The sequence below is a fragment of the Chionomys nivalis genome, chromosome 6 (genome assembly GCF_950005125.1).
Source record: "Chionomys nivalis chromosome 6, mChiNiv1.1, whole genome shotgun sequence".
Lineage (NCBI taxonomy): Eukaryota > Metazoa > Chordata > Mammalia > Rodentia > Cricetidae > Chionomys > Chionomys nivalis.
In genome coordinates this window covers 90,601,487-90,628,702 of record NC_080091.1, presented here as the reverse complement: position 1 = coordinate 90,628,702, position 27,216 = coordinate 90,601,487, and the positions used below count along the sequence as shown (strand labels likewise).

The 27,216-nt window shown below is 47.0% G+C and overlaps 1 protein-coding gene across 4 annotated transcripts in view; it reads left to right on the top strand.

The window, feature by feature from the left end:
• Positions 1-27,216, top strand: part of Aff1 (ALF transcription elongation factor 1) — a 163,738-nt gene that overhangs the window by 65,169 nt on the left and 71,353 nt on the right. For all 4 annotated transcript variants that reach the window (XM_057771555.1, XM_057771554.1, XM_057771557.1 and 1 more), the window contains 2 exons: positions 23,510-23,630; positions 24,018-24,887. In XM_057771555.1, coding sequence (XP_057627538.1) covers positions 23,510-23,630; positions 24,018-24,887 — 991 coding nt within the window. The remainder of the gene's footprint in view (positions 1-23,509; positions 23,631-24,017; positions 24,888-27,216) is intronic.

Genomic DNA, 27,216 nt, shown 5'->3' with positions numbered 1-27,216 from the left:
TAGGATGAAATACATATCTTCTAGCATCAGGAATTACCAGGTGTAAAATCCTTCTTGTACTGGGCTTGATCGTAGACTGTAATCCCAGCACCTGGGAACTAGAGGCAATGACAGCTGCAAGTTCAGGACCAGCCAGGGCAATCCTTTGTGCTGTGACAGTCACCCTGGCCCACACCTACAATGGTGAAGGGTGTCTGGGTGGCATGGGAGAGTTGAACTTATTTGTGAGAATTGCTTCTGATGTTAAAAGCCTCTGGGCACTGCAAAAGGAGACTAGGGCTAGCTGCTCTCTCACAGTTTTCCTTTGGAACGTTGACCTATCAGTGCCGAGGAAGCCCCCAAAGTCTATAACGATGTAAAGTCAGGTTTCTCCCAAGCTCAACACAAAGCTGTTTTTCAGTGGTTCTCTCTGATTCTAGGAGGAGAAACTGTTCTGTTGTGGGAAGTACTGCCTTCAAACTGGTACAGAACCAGTTTGGCCCCACCCTGTGCCTCCACCACCCACTGGGGAGCTACTGTTTGCCTGGAAGGAAGAAAACCCAGAATGCAAAGTAGCCACGACTAAACAGAATAATTTTTGAGAAAGGAAGAGATTTGAAGGGGAGGATGTGTGCCAGTCCTTGACCCTTGGCTGGCCCCCCACCGTCCCCTATGGTACCTTTACACACAGTGCCTGTGACAGAGGAGACACATGCAGGTCTTCAGGGGTTACTTTCTAGTTCAGCGAGCTTCCTGACTCACTGTCTAGTTCTTTCCCAGATGAAGACTGCAGGAGCCATGAGTCATTCTTTCTTAAAGTCAGCTGGCTTTGTGGGGATGTTGTTTGACAGAATGAATGGAAATGATCTCTTCAGAGCTCTGGGTGGTTCTACGGCTTAGCATGAGCTGTTCCATTGCTGGATGGACCTGGCTCATGAGAATGAGATTCGTGAATGCTGTTCAACAGTTGTTAAAATCGAACACGTTCGGGGTGGGGGTGGGGGAACAGTCTCCATCATGGATGCGAGGTGACAGGACATCATTTCTCTGTCTTATTCCAGCTGATGTGTCACGAAAAGCTGTAGTTTAGCTCTGGAGTTTTGTATAACTCAATTGCCTTTACATATAAATCTTTTTTTTTTTTTCGGTTTTTAGGCGTCTCAAATTCTCCATTTGTTTTGCAGGACTCACAAATAGGTGCATTTCAATTGAGAATGTGAGATGTCTTGGAAATACAGTTTGTGCCCCTAGGAAGTGGCATTTGCTGGTCCAGCCCCATGACTGCCTAAGCTGGAGTAGAATTTCTTTGCAGGTGCAGGTGCTGCTTTCTGGCCGAAGAGCTTCAGTGCTCACCTGGGTTTACTCCCCGATGCAGGAGTCTGCCTTGCCTTAGATTGTCGTCCTTCAGGTCATGATAGGCACAACAGGCACTGATTGGCTCAGGGTAGTGGAGCAGGGAGATTGCATAGTGTCCTCGCACACCGAACATTACTTGCCTGACCTGGTGGCACACGCTCATAACCCAGCACTCTGAGTTCCAATACAGCCAAGACTACATTGTGAGAGAGAAAAAAGCAGCAGCTGAAGTTTAGTTTTAGACTCAGTAGAAAAATAAAATTTACATTTTGGTGTCTGACACCCCAGAGAAGCATACATGAAGATTAGCTTTCTTTAGTCCTGAGTGCTGACTTCTGGGTGTCCACAGAGAGTGTGGAGGCTCCTTCCCGAGTGCACTTTCCTCTCCTGTCTCTGAGAGTTAAAGCTTAACCCGATGGCTTAGCTGGTGGACACGGGATCCCCAAAGCCTCCGTCTCCACTAAAAGTCTCTTTTCTTGTGTTGATTTATTAGCTTTACTTTTAATTTAACTGGCTTAAATGCCTGTAGGAGTCTCAGGGCTGGAATTTGATGTTAGATTTAAAGCATTAGCAGGGAAGCCTTGGTAGTGACATTATCTTGTACAAAGGAGCAGAAGTAAACAAAGGGAGAAATATTTTTATTGACACTTAAACAGTGTTTACTTTAGAATTAGGCCTTATCTTTTTAAAGAACACCCACAGTTTGGTCACAACTGAAAACTACCAAGAACTGTCTCTCTACTTTGTGACTCACAGAAGTGGTGTGTGGCGTGCTGATGGCTGTGAGGTCCTTTAGGAGGAGCCTGCGGAGCAGTGACTGGTTGCCGTTCTTCAGACACTCCCTGCTGCTTATTCTGTCCCGAGGATCTTGTCTTTCAGTATTGCTTGCTTCTGAATTGGTGCCTGAACACCTGAATGTTTTAGGGAATCTGTGAGTCCTCATCCTTGGCTGAACACAAGAATCACCAAGATACTTGTTAACACCAGTGTGGCTTCCCTTCCCCCAGAGCTGCTGATTGGCCAGGTCCTGGGTGGAGCCAGGGTGCAGCCTTGCTGGCCCCGAGGCCAGGGTCCCACACATCATCTCTGTGAACTGCTTAGCGAGACAGGAAGAAGTCATGCAAGTGCAATGTGGTTAAATTTTTATTTAAGGCACAACTCAGGTATTCACTTTCTCTCCTGCTAACACAGAACGGAACAGCAGAAAGTGTAGGCGAACTCCCTCCTTCCATGTTCATATTGTACTTAGTTGCTGAGATGTTAAGGATAGACGGATGGCTGTTTACGCTCTAAATGTGAAGGAAAGGTGCCGGCAGGGACAGCGGTTGATCATGGGGCACCTGACAAGGTCTGCCGCTTCCCAAGGAACTCATTCAGCTGCCCCTGTTGGCCTTCTTCCTATACCACTTATACCACTTAGCCACTCTCTCATCCACTCCCTGCTCGCTGCAGCTCACAGGTGCCCTGGTGAAGAAGTCACACTGCTGGAACTTGCTGGTGACTGAACAGGCACTGATATGGAGGTGAAAGCCTCTTGTGTTTGTTGAGCGAAAGCATTGTCTTAGTGTCCTGGTGTCAGCTCCGATAGTGGGACCACGACTGGGAAGTCAGTGTTCAACAGCACATGTCACTTCCTGTGGCAGCATTCAGGAAGCTCTGGAGGCAGCGCTGCCACTCCTCAGTTAGCGGAGCCCTCCTTCAGGGGGCTCCTGTCAGAAGCAGAGGTCGGTGAAACATGGAGCACACTCGAGGGTGCCGTGCGGCGTCATTGAAGTTTGATTTGCTGCACGTGTTTTTGCGGCCACGACAGACCACAGTCACCACGTGACATCCATCCTGAGTAGTGTGTCTGGGTTGTTTGTTCAAGTTACACCTTCCCCCTTACCCACCTCGTGCTCACTTAAAAATGCAGGCGTATCTGATTTACCGTGGAGGTAAATGTATGGTAAAATGCTGTAACATTAGCCAGCCAGTTCTCATTGAGCAAGGAGAAATCGACAGTTTGGTAGAAAATATTTATTTTTAGTCCTTTCACCGACTAAGGTATTTCTAAGTAGCAAGCCCATTCTTAGTAGTTTGGAGTTATCAAACCATTGATTAAGGAGAGTCCACAGTATTCTAATTAAGTTTTTTATTTTTTCCCCTGAAATGAGAAATTCATCTCACTGAGACAATATGCTGGATTTTAAATAGTTTTAAAGTTGGCTTATAAAACAATACGTGTACACGCCTTTAATCCTAGCACTTGGGAGGCAGAGGCAGGCGGATCTCTGTGAGTTCGAGACCAGCCTGGTCTATAAGAGCTAGTTCCAGGACAGGCTCCAAAACCACAGAGAAACCCTGTCTCGAAAAACCAAAAAAAAAAAAAAAAAAAAAAAAAAAAAAAAAAAAAACAATATGTGTAGACTTAGAGTTAACTCGAGCTGCAATACTGCATATTGTCCTCCAGTAACTTGGAGTCGCCATTACTCAGGGATTGTTTTCCTTTCGTCTTCCATCCCTTCAGTCTCTGTTCAGACACGGGCCACGTCCTCATTAACTTCGTCAAAAAACTATGTGCCCAAACTCCTGGAGGCAGACACAGGTGGATCTCTGTGAGTTCAAGGCCAGCCTGGTTTACAAAGCAAATTCCAGGACGGTCAGGGCTACATGGAGAAACCTGTCTGGAAAACCTAAGAAAACATAAAGACTACATAAATACAAAAGAAGCATGTAAATTGCCAGTGTATGTGTTTGTGTGCCTCCCCGGCAAGGACTTGGTTTCTAGAAATGCCTTCCATATTCTCATTGTAGCCAGCATGCTGGCCTCAGGATGAAGTGAGACTCTACAGGCTCACGTCTTTGAGTTTAATCTGTAGTTCTTAAATTTCTGGAACTTTCCATGTCCCGGGTAAAGCTTGATTTCTTCTGAGGCTGCCCGTACTCCCTGATGTGGCTGAAATGGTAGCTTTCCTGGTTCCGCCCCCTCCGGCGTGCTAGCAAAGCTTCGCCACCAGACTGTTCTGCCCTGCACGCTCTTAAAGCGTACTCTGGGTGCTGACCCGGCAGCAGCGCTCTTGGCTGTGAGCACCATTGCTCCTCTTCTGTTTCCTGTGTTACACCCCAACCTATGATTGTTCTATCCTGGTGAACAACACGGCTTCATCTGTGACATCCCTCAGTTATACGGCACAATTAATTTATATCCCCTCTCATCCAGCTTTGATTTTGTGTGTCTGGGGTTTGGCCTGCATGTGTATCTTTGCACTCCATGTGTGCAGTGCCTACAGAGGTCAGAGAGAGGACATCAGACCCCCTGGGATTGAAGTTATAGATGGTTGTGAGCCACCATATATGTCTTCTAGAATAGCAGCTAGGGTTTTTAACCGCCCGGTCATCTCTCCGTCCTTTATTGATTTTGGTTTTTTAATTACCTTACTAAGTGATATAACATTGGCCGTAAGTAGATTTTTGAAGATTTTACTTATTTATATTATTATTATTTTTTGAGACAGGGTTTCTCTGTGTTAACAACTATGACTGTCCTGAAACTCACTGTGTAGACCAGGCTGGCCTTGAGCTCAGAGGGATCCATCTACCTCTGTCTCCCTAGTATTGGGATTAAAGTCTTATTTATTTGTTTGTTTGTTTAGTGAAGGGCAAGTTTTATGTTGTTTTGTTTTTTGTTTCTTGTTTTATTTTATTTTTTTCTAGACAGGGTATCTCTGTGTAGCTCTGACTGTCCTGGAACTCATTCATAACTCATCTGTAAACCAGACTGGCCTCAAACTCTCAGAGATCTGACTTCCTCTGTCTTCTGAGTGCTGGGATTAAAGGCAGTTGCCACCACAGCCCCACAAAGGGCAAGTTTTAAAGTTATATTTATATACAAAAAAAACTAAGCACTGTATATTTAGCTTACTTTAGTGCCAAGTTCTTTGACCTTTGATTTTCCAGTTTGGCAAGTGAGCCACAGATTTTGGAGCCAGGATATTGGCTCCTATGGTGGTCACAGATCTAATCTACCCTTTTAACTGGCCCTGATGGCTTCCACCACCTTTGTCTTTGGCCGTTTGTCTTCTGAGTTAACAGTCGTGAAGGCGATGGTGGTGCACATCTTCCTGTGGGCCAGCCTGGCCTTCCCGTTGATGAGTCCCTCCATCTTGTGAGACAGGGCAGGCTGGAAGATCATCAGCTTGCTGGAGTACGTATCACCCGCGATCACCACAAGCTGAGCCTTCTTCTCTAGCAAGGTAGTGACCATCTTGAAGGACCGGTGGTCTCTTAGGGGGACCCCCTTTGCCAGCAGTTTTCTTATCAGCCCGGCCAGCAGCTTTTGCTCTCTGCTGCCTGCTCCAGTGGGCGCTGTTTGATTCTGGGGCCTGGGTGAACTGGCTAATGGCGGGAGGTACTTAGACACGTAGAAAGTCGCCCTTTGCCGTGGCAGCTGGATGTAGCAGAGCCTTTGATGGAGCCTGCGAGGTCTCTTTGGGCTGGATGTCTCGTCTGATGCCAAAGTTCTCAGAGACTCACCAGTTTTTGGCTTCCTGTTTCTTTATAGCCGGGGCCAGGGCCACCTTCTTCCCTTGACTGTTTTTTCTTTCTTCAGCATCTTGCTCCTCTGGAGGAGAAAATGGGTTTTTGAAGATCACCCGCCCTACCCCATTCCCCAAGCGAGATCTCCACATCAATCACAGTTAATCCTAGTTCCGAGACCCAGCAGCTATTAGCCTACTTTCTGTCTCTGTAAAATTGCCTTTTCTGGGCATTTTAACATACATGGATTTGTAAACAGAATGTTGTGGTTTCTTGGGTCCAGTTTTTTTTTTTCACTCTGATAAATTTTGAGGTTCTTTTATGGTACAGTCTGTGTCGTCCTGTTGCATGCACTATTGGATAGTTGCGGTGTGGGTCGGGGTGAAAGGTTGTTTGCAGTTTTTTGCACTATTATAAAATTTCCTTGCAAGTTTTTGTGAGTATGTTTTACTTTTTCTTTGTTGTGTACTTAGAGGTGGAGTTTATGGGTTCTGTGATTGCTTCATGCTTATTTTTAGATTTTACTGTGTGCGCACGCGCATGTGTGTGCGCACACCATGGTGTGAGAGCAGCTTAGGGAGCTGGCTCTTTAGCCCCCGTATGGGTTCTAGAGATTGAACTTAGGGTGATAGGCTTGCCCAGCATCTTATCTTCATCCTGTGAACCATCTTACAACCCATGGTTAATTTTTCTCCCAGGAAATTGCCAAGTTGGTATTTAATTATTTAGGTTCATTCTAGCCTAAATTTAGCAGATCTAATTTTAGTTAACTGTTTGGAAGTTATTTGCCGTCTTTATAGTTGTGAGGGCTGTGAAAGGAATGACTATAAGTTGTGACCAATTTTGTATTTGATTGTTAGAAAATGAATTATTTTTAATTTATGTGGTTTAAGACAACAGCTCCTGATGGAGAGCTTGCCTGCATGCCTTCTTCCCCCTCCCTCCCTTAAAGACAGGGTCTCTCTCTAACCCTGGCCTTACTATGCTTTTCCTTGACCTGTGTGCAGGGCACTAAATTGACTAAGGTGGGCAGCCCTTCTTCTCTCTGAGGTCAGATATGAGCCAACAAAAGAGCAAATAAAACATGCAAACTGTGGCCAGCACTGCTGCCCAAAATTAGGTCTTAGGCGACCCCTGTGAAATGGTCAAATCCTCAAAGGGGTCATGGCCCACAGGGCGAGAACCGCCGGGTTAGATAGCCAGGTCACTTAGCCTGGCCACTAAACACCAAAGCTTAGAGCTAACCTCCTGCCCATGTAGAGGGCTGCTCATGGGAGTAGGCTGAAGAAGAGCCTTCACCTCTCAAAAGATCTGTATGAGGTTTTAGGTGATTTTTTTTTATATCACTTAAGCTTTGCCGACATCGGAGACTGTCGCAGAAAAGCAGGTGCGTGTTGTGTTGCCCAGTAGCTTTTTCTCAGGGTTCTGTGGTCACGAGACTGTTGCCAAGCCCACACTCAGTGTCGCCTCATCTCCCTGTTCCCTCACCCTACAGCTATTTTCAAGTGAACGTGTTTAGTCCTGGACCTTTTGTTATATATTTTTAATTTTTTTAAATGAATTCCATCAGTTAAGGAAACTCTGTTACAGTCTGATCAATTTAAATATGACTTCAGTCAGAAGAGCACTTTAAATGTGGTTATCAGTAGCACCCCATTTTACTCCAGCTAGCCTCTTTGTCTTGTCTCTTTTTCCCTTGACCAGGTATCCCACAGAATGACTTGTCATTTTCAAGTAGGCTGCTGCCAGCAAGCTCTCAGAAACAACCTATCTCCCTGCTTTGCCCTCCCACCTGGCATTTTACATGGGTGCTGGGGATTTGAACTCAGATCCTTGTGTTCTTACTTACTGAGCTATTTCTCCAGTCTGGGGAAAAATTCTTTAAGGCTTATTTTTTAATGGTGAACTTTGCACTTTGAAATGCAGGGCCTGTATGAAGTGATTTTTAAAAATAGGGACTTGTTGGCTAGATTGCAGATATGACACAAACTAGGTAAATAGAGCTGTAGACTCCACCCCTTTCTCAAATCCAAGCTCAGTGTGTGTGTGTTTGTGCGCGCTGGGGGTGAGGCTTGTTCTTTAGAGGCAGAAACCAGTAGGTGAAGAAACAGGGCATGAGCCCAGCGAGGGTTAATTTGCTGAAGTCTCACAAACACCTGATTCCCAAGTAAAAGCAAGATCGTGTGGTAGGTCTACCAGGGAATATGAAGCCAGGCTCTGTTCTGGATCATTTGTTTCCCTGGGGAGCTACGCCCAGAGGCAGCGCCAAGCATGGTGATTCCCACACTCGGGAGGCTTAGGTGGGGCCTAGAGCTTAAGGACAGCCTGGGGTCCGCAGCAAGACCCTCGTCAAAAGCAAACAGAAAGACACCTTTCCCCAAACCAAGCCAGAGCAAACCTTCGAGGGCTTTAGATCGGGACCAGTTTGCACGATGATCACAGACACTGAGAACACACGGATCCACACGTTCCTGTTTGGCCAACACTTATTTTACAGTTCTGAGCCGCCGTTTTTCTTTGCTTGTTTACATTCACTATAAATCTGGTAGATGTACTTAAGCTTCCACGCCTTTCCCGTTCTGAGGAAGCTCAATGAACTGCAAGCTGGGTCTAGAAGGTAGAGTCAGAGGGAGAGGTGGAGGCATTCAACTGTGGCAGCCTGCGTCAGCCAGCCTCGGTTTATCTCAGTGGTTGATGTAAAACTTACAAACATTCAGAAAAGTTGAATGAATTCACAAGAGAAAGTCCTATTACAGACTATGACAACATTCTTACAGTGAGTTCATGTCCTGGTCACTGTAGCCGACCATTAATATACTTATTTTCCATACTTTTTAAAATTATGTATGTCAGTATACGTTTCCTAAATATTTTAGAATATATATCATTAAAACTCAGGCATATAAGCCGGGTGGAGGTGGCGTATGCCTTTAATCCCAGCACTCGGGAGGCAGAGGCAGGCGGATCTCTGTGAGTTTGAGGCCAGCCTGGTCTACAAGAGCTAGAGCCAGGACAGGCTCCAAAGCTACAGAGAAACCCTGTCTCGAAAAACCAATATATATATATTCAGCCGTAAAGTTTTTTCCTCCTCATAAAACATTCAAAGAGGTACAAACCTTAAAACCGACTGGGTAAAGAAGGTACAGAATTATTTTAGTTTGTTTTTTGATATTTATGTGGGAAGGTGATTATTAAGACATGACTAAAACTACATATTACCTATTTTTTTTCCCTTGGTGTTATTTCTGTTCTTTAAAACAGTACAACGAGCGTGGCACGGCCTGTAATCCCAGCACTCAGGAGGCAGAGGCAGGTTGATCCCTGTGAGTTCATGGCCACCCTGGGCTACAGAGTGAATTCCAGGACATTCATGGTTACATAGAGAAACCCTGTCTCGAAAAAAAAAAACAAACACGAATTTATTCACCGGACGGTAGGGTTTATTATTGCCAGGGCTGTGTTACTCAAACTGTGGGCAGGTACGCCGGGGCCCCAGGGAAGGAGAGGGGATCAGTTGGTGTCGTTGTTCTGCATGGGTTGGGCCTTTGATTTCTGAGCTCAAGGCTCGCTCTCAGAGCCTTCCCTTTGGGCCATGATGAGATAAATGTGGGAATAGCGAGATGCGCTTCCAGGCAATCTTGGAGCGGATCTCTCGATAACCTGGTCCCCAGCTGAAGCTGGGCAAGTTGTGATTTGTCAGCCAGCTTATCTGATGCTGTACCTGTCTGCTACTCTCCGCTCTGAGCAGAATGCACACAGACGCTCCGGTTGGCCGTTTCTTAGCGGCTTTACTGTCAGGGAGCAGTCGAATTTCTGACTCTGCTGGCTTGTAAGGGAAGTGGGGTCTCCCCAGCGGCATTTGAGGGTGGCCGACTTTGACGATGGGGGAGGGAAGGTGGTTTTAAGGTTGGAAGCTCACTCTGCCTCCTTTGGAGGATGAGCTTGAATTTTGAGTGTTACCCACTCAGGACACAGGCCCTTTAAAGTTCCTCTGATCTAGGTACCGACTTCTCCAGGCGTTTTTGGAGCATGAATTCTGACCTTTAGCCGCAGGCCGTTGTCTTGATTCTTGATATTTTCCAAAGCCACTCCTTTTGTGGGGACTCCCTGGGCCTTGCCAGTTCCAGTCGCCGGCCTGCTCTTTTACACTCCACCACACCCCTCTCCTATCCTTCCCTTTACCCTGTCCCATCCTGAAGAAAGCGGGAGCCAACGCTGCGGATGGTTAGACCTGACGTGCCTTCTCATTTCCTCTGACACACACCTCCCCGCTCCAGAGCTGTGATAAGCACAGGAGAAGCTGCTGGCGGGAAAGCGGCACTGGGGCCTAGGCCAGCCTGGCTCACTTCCCAGCACACAGCCCTGCCTTGTTATCTTTGAGGATGAGGGGCCCAGGGAAGACATTTAGATGAGATAGCAATAAGCTGGGAGATTTATAGCCTTTTCCTTCAAGTCAGGAAAGTGGATAACTGAAATCTAATGCTACTGAAAAAACAGAATATTCCAGATGAAATTATTTCCACCTATTCAGATGGTGGTGACGCACGCATTTAGTTCTAGCCCTAGGGAGGCAGAGATGGGCAGATCTGAGTTAGAGGTCAGCCTGATCTACAAAGCAAGTTCCAGGACAGCCAGGGCTACACAGAGAAACCCTGTCCTGGGGGGTGGATGGGACTCAACCAACCAAACAAAAAATTATTACCAAAGCAGTATCTACTTTTTAAAATGAAAAGTCTTAGAGGTGAACATAAAAACCATACTGAGCTGGAGAGATGGCTCAGCATTTTACGAATGCAAGCTACTCTTCCATAGGACCTGGTTTTGATTCCCAGCACACGTGATGGCTGCCAATAATCTATAACTCTGGTTCCTGGGGATCTGACTCCCTCCTCTGGCCTGTGAGGGCACCGCACGCACACAGCATACAGGCATACATTACCATACACCAAGTAATTAAATCTTTTTTTTTTTTTTAAAGGCATAAAGTCATTTGAAGTAGGAAATTGCGCCAGAGTTTGCACAGTAAGGCTCTGGTGACACTGTGCACTTCTGTCCCAGTGTGCCTTTCTGTAGCCCAGAGATGCCTGCTTAGCACTGGGGGAGGAGGGCAAGGGACTTGATAGCACCGACTGGTTTTGTGACATCCTCCAAGGTCCTAGTTAATTTCATTTTATTTTTACTTCTGACACCCGCCTGTCCACGCTCTGTTCTTTCCCTAGGACGGTGTTGTATGTGTCGGTAACCTGTGGTCCTTGTGTGTGTCTGAAGAAGCCGGCAGGTCGTGGTGGTGGATAGCTGCTCCGGGAAACAGGGTGGCCCAGCAGCAGTGTGTGTGTGTGTGTGTGTGTGTGTGTGTGTGTGTTTGTGTGTGTGAGAGAGAGAGAGAGAGAGAGAGAGAGAGAGAGGGAGAGAGAGAGAGGGGCGGTCATCCCCACAAATTACCAGGGCTTCTTTCAGTCCGCGAGAAATTTGACTTGGGGGTTGGGGTGAGATGGGTACAAACAGTCCCTGGTGAATGATGGCTCTTCACAACGCTTGCTCCAGGGGTCATGGGGTCCCTGCCCTTCTGGAGACTTGTGCTCATCTTTCAGGACCCAGTTCAGACGTCTGCACACCGCTCCACATCGCCCAGGCTCCTCAGCACTGTCAGCAACCTTTGCTTCCTTTGTGTATCTCTGCAGGGTGTAGTCAGTATTTCCTGGAAATAAGTGGGTTTCTGTTGCTACTCCGAGGTGTCAGTGTTAGAGTACAGGAAACTAGACGTTTATGTGCATGAAGAAGTTTAAGAAGATGCCATTGTATTCCAAGACAAGTATTTTATAATCAAACACTAATCTTTGTCACGGCACAGGTATGTGATAACCTCAAATGTTTTCTTTCGCTCACTTACGGTGGATAGGAGCCTCTGCTTTTCGGAGATAGAGCAAACGTGGACATTTTAAGGCACTACCGAGGGCACAATCGCTTAAGATTCCTCTGGCTTTAGTTTCTTAGTCACAAAGGCGGGATGCTTTGTTGAGATTATTAAACACCCCTTGTTTTATACAAGTGACCAGACTGTCGTCTAAATGTTGATGCCTGGACCAAAACCCAGCCAAGGAATCCTGCTAAGCTCTGTAGAGTACACAGCACGGCTTGGCAGAGGTTAAATGACGAGGGCTGCCCCAGAGGAGCAGTAATGTACCATTTAAGGAGATGCCAATTACAGTGGGTGGTGGGGGTGATCTGGGCTATGATGAAAATGAGAATATTTAGAAACATGTAATTGTTGCTGTTGCCATACGAAGCCCTGCTGCTCGCTGCCAGCCTTCTCCTATAACAGTCCCCCTGTTCCTCCTACTTGCGATGGCTGGAATGAGATGAAATAGCCACGGCCTCTAGTTTTTACGATGGTCCACTCTCTGTGAGAACAAGAGTGGTGTGTGTAATTAAACTCACCAGAGGGCGAGGTAAACACAAGCCAGGGTGGGGAGAAAAAATGCCCATGATTCCCGTAAACATCATCTGTTGTTCACTTTGGATAATATGAAAATAAGATTAAGTGCTGGAGCCTGATATAAAAGCATAGCAAGATTCTCTTTAGTGTTGTTGTGCCTACAGCAGTCTGTTTAACTCTGTTGAGCACACTTGACCCTGGTTTCCACGAGAAGAGCGTGTCACTGGGGGACGGAGGACCCTCCAATTCCCTATCCTTCCTCGACAGGGTTTTGTGAACAGAGTTGGAATCCTCTCATTTTTGCTAGTGCTGTTTATTCAGACACTGAAACTGTGTTTCTGGGTCTCCGCACGCTGACTGTATTTTATTCCGAGTCTGTAGAGAAACAAATTGGCCCATGCCAGCTTCCTTGTCCCCATTGTTCCTCGCTGTTATCAATACACAGGCATTGCTTTTCCTTTCATTTTCCAAGTGGAAACCTTTCCTGTGGCTTCCTGCTGCTGGGTAGCAAGGCTAAGTGCTGAGCCTTTGTCCTAGCTGAAGCCGTGCTGGCCCACTGGCTTGGTTTCAAACACTTCTCCTTATTGGATGTGGTGCTGTTGGTTTTCTGGAATGTGTCTTGGAAGTTCACTCCTTGGGAGGGTCTCTTCCTTTTGGACCTGATACTCCTGTGTGTTCCAAGCCTTCTACAGGAGGGACAGCCTTCAGTCTGGTGTAATTGTCTGGTGCTAACTATTAAGTGAGAAATACCTTTACAGATTTTCTTTCTTTTTAAGGTGGGGCATAGTGTTACACACCTTTAATCCCAGTGCTCCAGAGGCAGAGACATCCAATCTCTGAGTTCAAGGCAAGGAGTTTCAGGATTACGTGGAGAAATTGTGTCTCAACCCCACCCCATGTTTAGCATTTTTTAAAGGGCTGTAGAGCTGGTTTTAAAACAGCAGAAACATGAACTTGCCTCTGAATAATTTCTCGTGAGAAACGTTCACGTGTCCTCCAATCGCTACAGTTTAGCAGTCTAATGGCACACACCATGAGTTTGGGGATGTCTTAGTTTTTCTCTTTCCCGTTTGGCACTTGGTATTTGTTGATTATTAAACATCTAGAGAATGGTGTCTATAACTGCCTGTTTTATGAAAGTTATTATCCTTTAAGAGTTATCTTTTGAAGAAGCATCCTTTTAAAATGCTTTTATTGAAAACGAGCTCATTTGCTTCTGCGTGCAGGGCGGGTGTGGGGCAGTCGGTTCCCACTGTCCCAGTGTCCCTGTCGCCGAGGGCGTTAGCGCTGGGGCGGGAGCTATGGGATCACTGAACGTATTAGCTAGTGGACAAGTTAATTTTAGATTGAGAGGGATGAAGCAAGGAAGAGGGCTAGCGAGCCTCTGCTGTGAGGTGAGCCCTGTGTAGATCTAGGACATGAGATACCAGCGACGAGAGACGGGCTGCTCCGGGCATAGGGTGTCCAGACAGGGCACGGCTGGACTTGTTTGGGGGCCTGAAAAGGCCAATGTGGCTTTTTGGGAGAAACCTGAATCTAAGAGGTGGCGATTAAGGTGAATGTGCTGGGTGGACATGAGGCCTCACCTGCAGGCTCCTTGCATTGATGTTGAGTGATATCTGCAGTGGGCAGCAGGGACAGTGCGGTACATTGTACATAATGTCCCCACAGGATGGAAGCTCACACTATGTCCATCTCCCTGTAACCCTGGGCTTTAGACTTGTAGTTTGTAGCTTCCTGCCCCCCTCCAGCACAGGTGAAGTCTACAGAGGGCTCTTGGCCCTGAGGGAACCGCTCCGCTCCGTCCTGTGCTCTTAACTTGTACTTTCAGCTGGAATTTTTATTGTTGACGTCTTAGTCCTAGACATAACTATGGAATTCTCATGTCTGTCTATTTATTTAGTATGTATGTTTGTGGATGCATGCATGCCACAGCACCACATGCAGGTGTGAGGAAAATTCACAGGGTCATGTTCTTCCAACATGTGAGTTTCTGGAGAGATCAAACTTGGTTTCAAGTTTGACAAGCAAGTCCCTGTCTGGGCAGAGCCATCTCCATCCCTAAAGTAACATAGAACAGCTATCCTGGGTCTGTTGGCTTAGATATAAGTGTGTGTTTGCTATAACTGTTTCATGAACGTACTCCCCTTCCTCCCCCTCTGTAGAGTGCAGTTTTGTTTGTGATTAATTAGCAAGTGTGGGAAGCTGACAACTTCCTCCCAGCAGCCCCTGAGCACATGGTGTCACTCAGCTGCTCCCCTGCTGCACCTGGGAAGGGGTGATGTCAACGTCCTTGAGTCATTTCATGGGCAGAAGGATCTGCGGGCGAGATCCATTTTAGGTGCCAGACAATGATTCACAGTTTGTCATTGTGCAGAGTGACGGGATTCTGCGGAATTCTGAGTTGTTTGATGTCTGAACATGCTTGTTCCACTCAGATGTGGGTCGAGTGGCAGTGTGTAAGCTCTGCTGCATATGACACCCTGGGGGCGGGTCTGCGTCCTTGGGAAGCTCCCAGGACAATAGGGCAGCCCCCAGGTCCACCTAGAGTCTGTGTAGCTATAGGGACAGCAAATGCAGTCTGCTAGTGGCACCTGGAAACAGCTGGACTCTTCCCCGTCCTCCAGTCCTCCAGTCCTGCTTGTTTGGAGAGGTGACCCGAAGAGACTGGAGAATGGGTGCTGGGTTCCCTGCAGGAGGTCATGTTTGCTGCCACCACCCCTCTCCCTCCTTTGCAGCTGGAGCCTTTTAGGAGGCCAGGGCTTGGGAGGGGGCTGGCGGGGAGGAGGAGGCGAACGAACAATATCAGATTTAGGAGTTTAATAGATCCAGGAGGCAGCTCTGTGGAGGTAGCTAGCCCGGGAGAGCGAGCAGCTGCTGGTTAACTCCACATCCAAGTGCTGAAGTACACACAGTACCTCGCTTGAATATCAGATTCTGTGTTCAAGCATTATTAGCTTGCTTCACGAAACTAAATGCAGTAAAGTTTTTAAAAATAATAGGACTCAAAGGTCACCTGCCTACATTCTTTCCTAGTTGTGACCACAGTTCAGTTCGTGGCTGTAATGAGACCAGCTTCAATGAGCCAGCCGCTTTGTCTCTTAGGTGTGTGATACTGCCCTTCATTTCATGGGCAACTCAATAGCGAGGAGAATGGCACGTTCACATGAGGCCACACGAGGCCACCGGCGCTCCTGGGAAGAGCCAACAGCAGTGTCGGCCCAAGTAAATAATATCATTTTGATGAGGAGTGGGTGGGTGGGGATGGAGAGGACAGGGCCATCCAGCCAAGTGACAGATTTATTTTAAAAGACAGTCTTACTATGTAGCCCTCTCCTGCAACTCACTGTGTATACCAGACTGGCCTCAAACTCACAGAGATCCACCCGCCTCTGCCTCTGGAGTGCTGGGATTAAAGATTGTGCCACAGAGTCTGTCTCAAGTGAGGGAGTGTTTTCTGTATGTGTCTTCCGTTTGCAGCAAAAAGAGTTTGTCATGAGAGGACCTTTTGCAGAGACAGTTTTCTGTAGCTTCTTAGTGACATTAATCTGTTCACATTGCACACAACATTAAAAACATTTCATGGGGGCTGGAGAGATGGCTCAGAGGTTAAGAGCACTGACTGCTCTTCCAGAGGTCCTGAGTTCAATTCCCAGCAACCACATGGTGGCTTACAGCCATCTATAATGAGACCTGGCGCCCCCTTCTGGCTTGCAGGCACAAGTGGAAGGAATGCTATACACATAATATAATAAATAAATATTTTAAGAAAAAAAATAAAAACATTTCATGACCCTCTAGCTCCAGATAGCCAAAACTTGGGGACAAGGAGTTATTGCTTATGTATGTGTGTATGTATGTATGTGTGAGTATACACACACAGAGGTTTATTTATTTTACTCTGTGTATGAGTGTCTTGCCTGTGTGTACCCATGTACACCATAGTCAGGTGCCCACAGAGGTCAGATGGCATTGGGTTCCCCAGAACTAGAGTTACAGATGGTTATGAACCACCATGTGGTTTCTGGGAACTAACTGGGTGTTCTCCACTGCTGAGCCATCTCTCTGGCCTTAGTATTTGTTTTTTACTTAATTTTTTATGTTTGTAGGTGTTTTGCCTGCATTGTATATCTGTGCACCGTGTGTGTGCCCAGTGTGTAGGAAGGCCGAAGGTGTCAGGTCCTTGAAACTAGAGTTATAGCTGGTTAAGCCAGTGCTTCTGACTGCTCAGCCATTGCTCTAGCCCTGTTTTTGTTTTTCACTTTTACTGATTGACCTCGTGTGTGGGGAAACCTAGCTTTTCCTCTCATCCTTGTCTCTTAGCGCTGGGTTGTGCATCTGCAGTTTCCTTGATCCACACGGAGAGCCGGTTTATGAAAAGGCAGGTGGTTTTCTACCTGTAGACTAAAAACTCGCCCCTTGAAATATATCCACACGTGTTCTGAGGAGAAGCAAGCGGCTGTAAAACACCAGCCGTGGCATCTGGGCCTTGGACATGGTCTCCAGTTTACTGCAGGCTCAGCTTTGCTTCTTTATACCCAGGGTATGAAGTTCCATTGTGACAATCCAGGGTCAAGTCTAGTGCTCAGAGCTCTGCAGCATGGTCGCGGTCTCTCTCTCTCTCTCTCTCTCTCTCTCTCTCTCTCTCTCTCTCTTTCTCACTGTGTGTGTGTATGTGTGTGTGTGTGTGCGCGCGCGCGAGAGAGAATCTACTGAAATACTCTGTGAATATATCTCTTTGTGAAAAGAATATTGCAACCAAACTTTGTGACTGGGTCTCTGTAGGTAGCTCTGGTTGTTCTGGAACTTGTTGCAGCCCAAGCTGGTCTGACCTCACAGAGATCAGCCTGCCTCTGCCTCCCCAGGGATGGTGCTAAAGGTGTGCACCACCACACCAGGTACAAAACTGAACATAAACAGAACGCGCCTTCTAGCCTTAGGCAGGGCTTTGGGGAAGGTAAATTAACATGCCTTGCCGTCTCCTCTCTTCAGAATCCAACTTTCTTATAACTTTATCAGTTTAAAACTTATACCAGGCATTTCAGGTGTGCAAACCTGTGAGACAGAAGAAAGGCTCTATCATGTAGAACGGGTTTAACTTTCCCTATTGTGCATTTCCCTCAGGAAAGTGCGTGGACAACAGGTTGTGTGGTAGTGTTTTCTAGGCTGTCACCTACGGGGTCACCTAAGAAGTTCTTCAGTATTAAAATAAACCACGATGATGCCACGCCTGCTGTGGCGAGCAGCAGTGGGTAGCTGGGAGCCCTAACACATGATCCCTGGGTTCTGCTCCAGGAAAACAGCTGAGAGAACAGCCAGTTTGTCATTGTCACTGGCTTATAAGTGCCACTTTGGCTGTAAGAGTTTGTGTTTGCGGATCGAGTCCTCCTGATTCAGGACCCCGCTGCCCCCGTTTGCCGTGTGTGTTAGGTAATGGGAAGGGTATGAAGAGTGATTTTTGTTATGAGAAAGCCTGTTGCACATTCTTTTTTTCACACACAATGAAATAAGGAGGGGAATAGTCTCCATATTTCAGTTTGTCTTCAAGCATGGAACTGTCCTGTTTTAAACGACATTTGGAGAAATGTAGTTGAATGGTGAACCAACGCTGTACTTTTAAAATGTGTTGATGTCTTTCATAATAGTAACGTGTCAAAAAAGTTTCCAAGATACTGTGTGGCCAGAGTGGAAACAAAGGGCACAAGATAAAGCAGAATTGTTCCAGTGTTCTAACGCCACTGGGCAGAACCTCCGAACCCTGGGCCTTCACCTCTACCCACCTGTGACACAAATACTCGTCCGTCCGTCCGTGCTTTGTGAGCCAAGGCAGCTGGAAGTTGTGAGTCTTACAGATTGTTTCCATTTCATGTTTAAGGCAGAAGGGTGTAGAGTTTCTAAGACAGAATGACTCCAGTTGGTGATTTCGTTTTCCTTCCCAGTCTGTAAGGAGAAACATGAAGAAGACTGTACTAACCTCTACTGTTCAAATAATAATCAAAAGTTCTAGAGGGAGCTGGTGACATCTTTGAGAGAAAGTCACAGGCAGAGTGAGAGCAGTCAGGGGTGATAAATGGACAGTCAGCTGTTCACAGGCAGCCCTGTGGGCCCTGGGTTGCTATGGGAGCAGGAAAGACATTCAGCAGTCCTGCTAGACTAACCTAGTTTCGTGGCAGGGCTTGTGGGCTCCAGCCTGGGAGAAGGAGCTTTAGCCAGCTGATACCAGAGCCAGCATGCTGCCCATGGCCACAGCCCAGCTAGAGCCTTTGTGTGACTCTCGGTTTGCTATTTCCCTTTTTAGTGCTAAGGAAAGGGAAGAGAGGTCCCCTCCCCCCCTTGATGCTTTACAGAGTTGGAAGGACTTTCATTTTCTCAGTACTTTAACACCTCTGCCACACAGTCCATCCCCCAAGGAGAAGCCTCTGAGTAAATGTGCCATGACAAGCACAGCTTGGGGTTGACTTAACCGCTGTACCGGAGGCCGAGATGGTTTTCACACCTCTCTCAAAGTGAGCACACCCTGACACGGCTTAGGTTTCCGAATCTTTATTTGGAGCGGGGAGTTCTGTCAGCAAGAACTTGTGGGTTACAGTGCACCTCAACCGGCTCGAGACCTCAGCAGTGGGAGTTCTTCACACGTGAGCTCTCTCCCAGAGCACAGGCAGCCCGAGGCTTGCGGAATTCTTGCAGAAGTCTTTCCGCTGTGTCCTGTTGAACCTCCATGCTGCAGAGAGTATCTTATCATCCCTGTCCAAGGATGCTTTCTTCTGCAGAACTCCCGGGTTTGTGGGGCGAGCAGAATTTGCAGGTGGAGTTGTAGACAACATGGCTTGTTTTATCTGCAGTCAGTTAGGCTTCAAGTTTTTTCTCTCTAGATGAGGATTACTGGGTTGGAGTGAGTGCCCTATGAACATTACTTGGCTCACCAGCCAGAGGAGTTGTGGAAACTCCCTGTTGGGCACATTATGGGAACTTAGGTGCAAAGTTATTTATATTGCCTGCCCATGAAGTAGATCCACATGAGTCTCTTAGTATATGAGAAGCATAAGTCCAGAGGTTCCTAGGTTATTATGGGATCAGTGACCTCGAGTTTGTGAAATTAAACAAAAGGAGCTAAAGAAGAATTGTAGCTCAGTTTCTAGAAGTTGAGAGCACCTATACCCTGTCCATCCCTGACACTTCCTGTAAGGTCTTTGTGTGCTTGGTTGAACCGGCCATTTATTTTGCGGTTTTGAGGCTGTTCTCTTGGCAGGGATAATGCCTGGTCTGACGTGCACCTCCTTGAAACTAAGGAATTAAGGTGATTATAAGTTAGCATACCTTCCTAGTCGTCACCAACCCACTCAACACAGCCAGGCAGGTTTGCTGGCAGATCTGTGACTGAGAACATAAGCTTTGGCCAGGATTTTGGATTTCTAGAGCGTCATGACAAAGTCAGTCTTTAAGCCTTATTTTTTCCCTCTTGGACCAGGACAATGCTGAGGCCCAGTGTGTGTGTGTGTGGGGGGGTGGTCCCCGTCGGGGCTCTTGTCCTGAGCACTGCTGGTCTCGGCACCCCTCAGGATCACTCTCTCTCTGAACAGCTTCCAGACCCTTCTTTGTGCTAACCTGGAGACTGGCCTCTGCATTCGGCTCCTGTAAAAGCCTTTACCTCCTGATGCTCACTTGGGAGAATGAGTTAATGCTGAGTGCTGCGGCCATCCACAAGGGTCTCTTGAGTTACGGTGTTTGGGTATCAGTATGATGTTCCTTGAGTACGCAAGAGAGTGAAAACCGTGTTGCTTCTCCTGGGGGAGGTGGTTGCCTTTAATTAAAGCCATAGTTAACTTGTAATTATTCAAAGATAATTACAGAGTGAGACTCACAAAGACCTTCACTGCCGCCTCAAAAAATCCCCTCACTTAAAGATGCTGCCAGGCTGTGCAGGACAGTAGTGGCCAAGGTCTTTAATCCCAGCACTCAGGAGAGAAGAGCAGGTGGTTCTCTGTGAGTTCAAGGCCAGCTGATCTATAGAACTAGGTCCAGGACAGCCAGGGCTACACACAGAGAAATCCTGTGCACATGTTCTTTCTCTCTCTTCCTCCCTCCCTCCCTCCCTCCCTCCCTCCCTCCCTCCCTCCCTCCCTCCTTCCCTCCCTCTCTCCCTCCCTCTCTCCCTCTCCCTCTCGCCACCCCCCAGGCCAGTGAGATAGCTCAGCAGGTGAAGTGGAACCTAGAGTTCAAGTCCATAAAAATGGAAGGCAAGAAGTAAAGCCATTAGTATGTGACAGCCACATCATGTATGTGTGCATGAACAAAGACATTCTGGTGACTGTAGTAACAGTAGCAAAGGATAGTGCCCAATGGCTGTACTGCCAGAGAAAGCTCGAGTTTATTTAATTCCTGGAAACTGAAATGTGTCTGGCCCATACACTGTACACATATGTATGCACACACAGCAATTCTTCCGTTTCTCCTGCCTTGCCCTGTGCTTAGTTTGAAATAGTCTGCAAAGGTTCCACTCGTGGTCTGGATGATGGCACTGCTTACTTTTGAAATTTGCCTTGCCCCTAATGTCAGAGGGTACAGAAAAAATATTTCTGGATAAAATAGATTTCCCAGGACCCTTTCAGAAACAACCCTTGAGCTACTGCAGATGTTTAACAAGTTAATACCGAAATGAACCAGAAGCTCGCAATGCTGTTAGCTGCATAAAGAAAAAAGCCAGCCTAGAATGGGTCGCTGACCTTCTCTCTGTGAACTGTTTTTTTTTTTGCCCTCTGCCTTGTCCGGGAACCTTGGTGAAAGAGACCATGGACAGTGTGGGTGAGTCTCCCAGGCTGGACTCAGACCCACCCAGCAGACAGTCATGACTGCCTCTACTCACCTCACTACTTCGAGATTTTCAGCTGAACAGTGGCAGTGAGTTAAATTCAAAATCTTTGGTGTTGCTTTGTAAAGCATGGTTCTAGCCAGGCTTGTGCCTTAAATCTCAGCCCCGGGGAAGCAGAGGTGGGGACACTGTAGTTTAGATTGACTTATTTTCTCAAATTGTTTTTGTATATATATTTTTTAGTGTTAAATATAAGAAAAATTTTGCCAAAGAAGTAAAAAAAGAGAAAATACTGGTCTGGGTGTTGGTGTCAGAGGAGGCAGAGGCAGGCATAACTCTGAGTTCGAGGCCAGACTGGCTACAGAATTAGTTCTGGGACAACCTGGGCTACACAGAGAAACCCTGTCCCGAAAAACCTGAATACATACATATATACTACTGATGTATTTTTTTTTTTTTTTTTTTTTTTTTTTTTTTTGGTTTTTCGAGACAGGGTTTACTACTGATGTATTAACGGCTGTGCTTTAATATAAAATATTTGATTGGCGCCCACAATTTAAGTACCAGGAGAGAGTGACAGTGATGTTCTGCTCTAATGGAAACCTGTTCTAGAAGCAATGGCCAGCTGACATGTTGGGCAGGCACATAGTTAGTGGACTTGAAGGGACGTCTTTATAGTGGGTGACATTTGAATTCATCTGAATCTGTCGAAAATTGAAAGTTAGGGTGCAGGTCTGTGGTTAAGGTCGGGGGGGGGTGTGTGCAGAGGAGGTAGAGGGAGAGAGGGCAGAGGTTTGGGGCTGGCATGGAAGCAGATCCACTCCTAGGCCATGGCCTGGTGTGACAGAGTTTGGGGTGATTTGTAGGGTGGCCCTGAGGGGCAGCACGAAGGCCAGTCCTGGAAGAATAGTTTCCTTTCAGTAGAGGGGGTCTGAGTGCGGGTTAGCAGGAGGGACTGACTCTTACTTACTAGGTGTTCTTGGGCAGTGGGGAATGGCCACGTGCTTGCAACAGACCTGCAGGGCATTGTCAGGGAATTCTAATGCCAAAGCAAAGATTTGGTGGCTACTCTGTAGTCTAAGGAGCCATCAATGATTGTCATTTTAGATATGGAGAGCTACAAAAGAATCAGGACCGTAAACCCAGTCAGTAAAGGAAGGCTGAGTTAGAAGATTAAGATGGGGAGACATGGAGACCAGGAGGCTCTCATCACAAGATTGGAAGCATGGGAGAGCATTGGAGAGGGCATTTGACGTCAGCTAGCATCGGGGAAGGCAGATAGACACAGCCAAGGCAATCAAGTGTTTTCTTTTGCTTAGATAGTTCAGATAGGGAAGTCTTAGCAGAACCCCTGAAGCAGGTCAAGAAGACAAAGTCTTTTTATAATTTTTCTTCTTCCCCATTATTCAATGTAGATCACAAAGGGAGGTCTGGAGAAGGCAGGCAGTGGGCAGACCTGTTTGGGTCATATGGAGCTTTCAGAAAGAATCCGTCTCCAATTTGCCTGTCAGTGAGTTCATTTTAACCAGTTTGCTAACACATCCGAAGTTGCGGGATATATTTTTATGTGGTATGAATTGGACTGTGTGACATCCTTAGTATAGAGAACTGAAGTCTATAGCTGGATTCTTCATCCTGCCATTTGAAATGAGCACAAATCATCTTTCTGAGTTTATATGCTAAGATGCCCCCAGAGTAGACCAAAAATCTTTTATTGAATTTTCTCTATAGACAAGGATGGCCTTGAACTTTTGGCAATCCCCCTGTTTCTACCTCCTCAATAGTGGGATTACTGGTGTGAACCACTGGCCCCTTCAGACTTGTCTTCTTCTCCTCCCACATCCCTTTTCCCCTCCCTCCTTGTATTTATTTTTAATTTTAAGAAGATTTATTTATTATGTAGACAGTGTTCCGCACGTATGTATGCCTGCCAGACAGGAGGGGGCACCAGATCTCATTATAGATGGCTGTGAGCCACCATGTAGTTGCTGGGAATTGAACTTGGGACCTCTAGAAGAGCAGCAAGTGCTCTTAACCTTGAAGCCATCACTCCAGTCCCCTTTTTATTTTGAAGTGTGTGCCAGCATGTTTGTGGAGTGTGAGAGCTGTGCGCGCACCCACAGGTGTTCACAGAGCCCAGAAGAGGTGTTGGAGATGGACTCACAGGCAGCTGTGAGCTATGTCTGAGCCGCTAGACGTAGGTCCCAGGAACGGAACTCGGGTCCTCTGCGAGAGCAGTGTGCACTCCTAACTGCCAGGTCATCTCTGTAATCCCAGGTGTGCCTTCTTTAGTGACCCCCTGCTACCACATCTTTGTGGGCCTATTCTTCCTCCCGCCACACCTATGTGTGCTCAACGAGACCCAGATACTGATAGTTTTTGTTGTTGTTGTTCTTTTGTGGCATTTGGAAAAGCTTGTACAATGAAGATAGAAACCTGCTTCGGATTCGAGAGAAGGAGAGACGCAATCAAGAAGCTCACCAAGAGAAAGAGGTGTTCGCTGAGAAGACACCGCTGTTTGGAGAGCCCTACAAGGTATTCACTGGGTGTGAGAGGTAGAAAGGCTGGCCTATCCTAACATAAAACTCGGCGATAAAGCTATTCAGCACCACTGAGTTCAATCAGGGGTCATAACTAAGAAAATAACTTATCCCAGAGGTTGTTTTTGAAAACAAAATCTGAACTCTTTGAACATGGTTAGTCAGAATTACCAAAGTGTGTGGTTTTCTTTTGTAACGTTAGTCTCCTGTAATTAGTAATGTGTGTCCGCGGCAGGCTGCTCAGCAGGGGACATTGTTACCATGGCGTTACATGTTAAGTCGAGAGGGTTTCTTCTTACTGCGATTGCAGAATAGTTTATTAAGTGGTTGCTCTGCGTGGATTTGTTTCCGCAGTCTGAGCCCGCTGTCTTTCTGTTTGCAGACGGCTAAAGGCGATGAGTTGTCGAGTCGCATACAGAACATGCTAGGTGACTATGAGGAGATGAAGGAGTTTCTGAGCGCCAAGTCTTGCCCTCAGCGGCTGGAGGGCGCGGAAGACAGGCCAGGGAAGCCGAGATACCCTTCGCTTCATGACAGGGGGAACAGCCTTGCCTCCCACTCCTTCCGCACACATGTCTACCACCAGCCTATTCCTACTTCTGCCCCTGGGTCACTTTCTGTCGGTAACATTAGCCACAGTCCAAAGATGGCGCCGCCAAGGATGGAACCAGTGCCAAGTCTCCACGCCAAAAGCTATGGCCCGCCCGACAGCCAGCGTCTGACTCAAGATCGCCTCAGTCAGGAAGGGCACTGTTCCAGCCACAGAAAGTATGACCGCAGAGCTGATGGTGACTCAGCTTCGGAGATGAAGCTCTCACCCTTAATCTCCTCATTGCCATCCCCTGTGCCCCCTTTGTCACCTGTACATTCCAGACTGCAAGGACCCAGCAAGGTTCCCAGCAGCAGTGGCTCTAGCAGTAAAAGCTACTGTGCAGCTGTGTCTTCCAAGGACCTGGTGGTGAAGGGTCAGGATAACGAGACTCCTCTTGACAGTTTGGTGGCAGTTACCAGCCTCGGGGTAGCCCCTTCTCAGATGTTTCCACCCCCTCCTCTCCCCTCCAAAAGTGTTGCGATGCAGCAGAAGCCCACGGCGTATGTCCGGCCCATGGACGGTCAGGATCAGGCTCCTAGTGAGTCCCCGGAGCTGAAGCCACCGCTGGAAGACTATGGACAGCAGAGCTTTGAAAAGCCGGATGCAAAGGTGCCTGCCAAGGCCAAGCTCACCAGACTGAGGATGCCTTCACAGTCGGAGGTGAGTGCCATTCCTTGGAATGTTTCCAGTCAGAGGAGTCTTGAGGTTCAGGTCTTTGGGGGCTCTTGGGTGGGGTACATGGGGCATTCTTTTGGCTTTGGAGTTTATCAGTCCACAAAGAACTCAAATCTCACACGATTGATAGATACCGAAATTCAAACTTTCTTGTTTTGAAGGACCCGAGAGCCTCCTGCCTCAGCTCCTCCCTCAGGGCTTCAGCAGGACCCCTGTTCAGCCTGAGTCACATGGTAAAGCATGGAGCCCATGAGTCGGATTAGAGGGTACCTGTGTGTCCCACAACCCAGATGCGTGGCATTTCTGATTCCAGATAGTTTGGAACTGTCCCCTTTGTCCTGTTGGGTCCTTACCAGTTTGAAAGAAAACGCAAACAAAAGTGCACGTATTAGGATTAAAACTTCTTGGGCCCTCCCAGTGTTTGCTAAGGCAAGTAAAATCAAAGTAGTCATATGGTGAAGGTTTAAAAAAATTCATGTTTTTAAAAATTAACTACCTTTATTTATTGTGTGAGTGTGTGAATGTGTTAAGTGTGAGTGTGTTGCATTGGAGTGTGTGAGTGTGTTAGTATGGTGAGTGTGTTTGCCTGCACACTTGTGATAGTTGGACCCTTGCCTCCACCGTGTGGGTTTTGGGGACTGAGCATTTGGGTTTGGTGACAAGTGCAGGGTGGTGACTTGCCAGAGTTGGTTCTCTCCACCACGTGCATCTGGGATCGGCTGTCCCTCTTGGCAGCAGGCACCTCTGCCCACCGAGCCTTGTCATCAGCCCCCTACCTTTCTCTTAAGGCTGAGTTCCGCTCTCAGCCTAGCCAGTCTCCCCCCTCCCCATCATGTGGATGCAGTGTCTGCATGTACAGAGAGCTCACAAGAACTCCTTGAGTAAACTGGCACAGTATGGTTAAAGTCTTGTTCAGGCTTTCACAGAAATTCAAGACATTATCCAGTACAAGCCTATTTTATTAGTGAATATTGTTCTTTTGTGAATTCCTCAGTAAGTGAATAATGAATTTCAGCCCTGGGGTTTGGCCCTGCACGCTCATCTCCCAGGCTGCTCCGCACTGCTGGACTTTTCTCCAGTCTCCTGGAGCTAAGGCTAGCCACCACCCCACTTCTCACTCCATCTTACCTTCAATTTTTTTCTCCTAAAACCTCTAGCCCAGAAATTACTTTCACTAATACCTAAAGTGCTTCAATATTCAGCTTAGAAAGAAAGTGTGCAGGGCCTGGTCTGATGGTGCTCGCCTTTCCCGGGAGGCAGAGAGGCAGGCAGAGAACTGTGAGCTTTCCGACCTAGTGATGGGGATTCTGGAAGAGACTGCACATGGGTCTGGATTCGGTACCCAGGCTGTCATCTCTTCACTTTCCCGGTCTGGGTTTTCGGTGTTGCCAACTGAGAAGCTGAGATGTGGATGGTAAAGCCAGAGAGTCCCTCAGCGACTCGATGACCCGCCAGACATGAAAGACGTTAGAAACATTTTGTTAAGAATGTCCAGATTTACTGATAGGAAAATAATTCTTTCCAAAGCTCACAAGTTCTCAGGCATGAAAGAATGTTGGAATGACTTACGGAATTCTAAGTATACAACAGGATTCTGGAAAACAGCAGACAAAATTCTTCTAAAATACAACAGCAAGTGTCTGTTTTAGGTAGTATGTTAAATGATGCTGATTTTAATCACAACCTCCAAACATGAAATAATAAATGAAGTGCCATTTTGACTAGTGTGCAGTGTAAACGTGTATTGAAGTGTCAGCTGTTCACAGATATGCAGCTGCTACACGTTAACCAGCTTTTTAAATATTTAAGGAAATGGAAGGACTAACTCCTGATTTGCTAATACTGATAGATGCCACAGGTTCTGAACTACCACACTGCATCCTATGGATAATTATGGTAATAAAAAATAAAAGTGAACTCTAAGGAAAGCCCACAGGCTTGAGACTCTTAAGAATGAGTGCAAGGCCGGGCTGTGGTGGCGCAAGCCTTTAATCCCAGCACTCGGGAGACAGAGGCAGGCGAATCTCTGTGAGTTCGAGGCCAGCCTGGTCTACAAGAGCTAGTTCCAGGACAGGAACCAAAAGCTATGGAGAAACCCTGTCTCAAAGAAAAAGAAAGAAAGAAAAAGAATGAGTGCAAGAAGCATAGGTGTCACAGATCCCTCTTTTCTTGATTCAAACTTTCAATCCTAAACTCCTAACTATGCCCACTGTGAACTCTTAGAACTGTTATTTATAAATTAGAATTAAAGAGCAAACTGAGGTAATTTGTCTAAAGGAGAGAGCTAGGAATATGACTTCTAATTACTTAAATA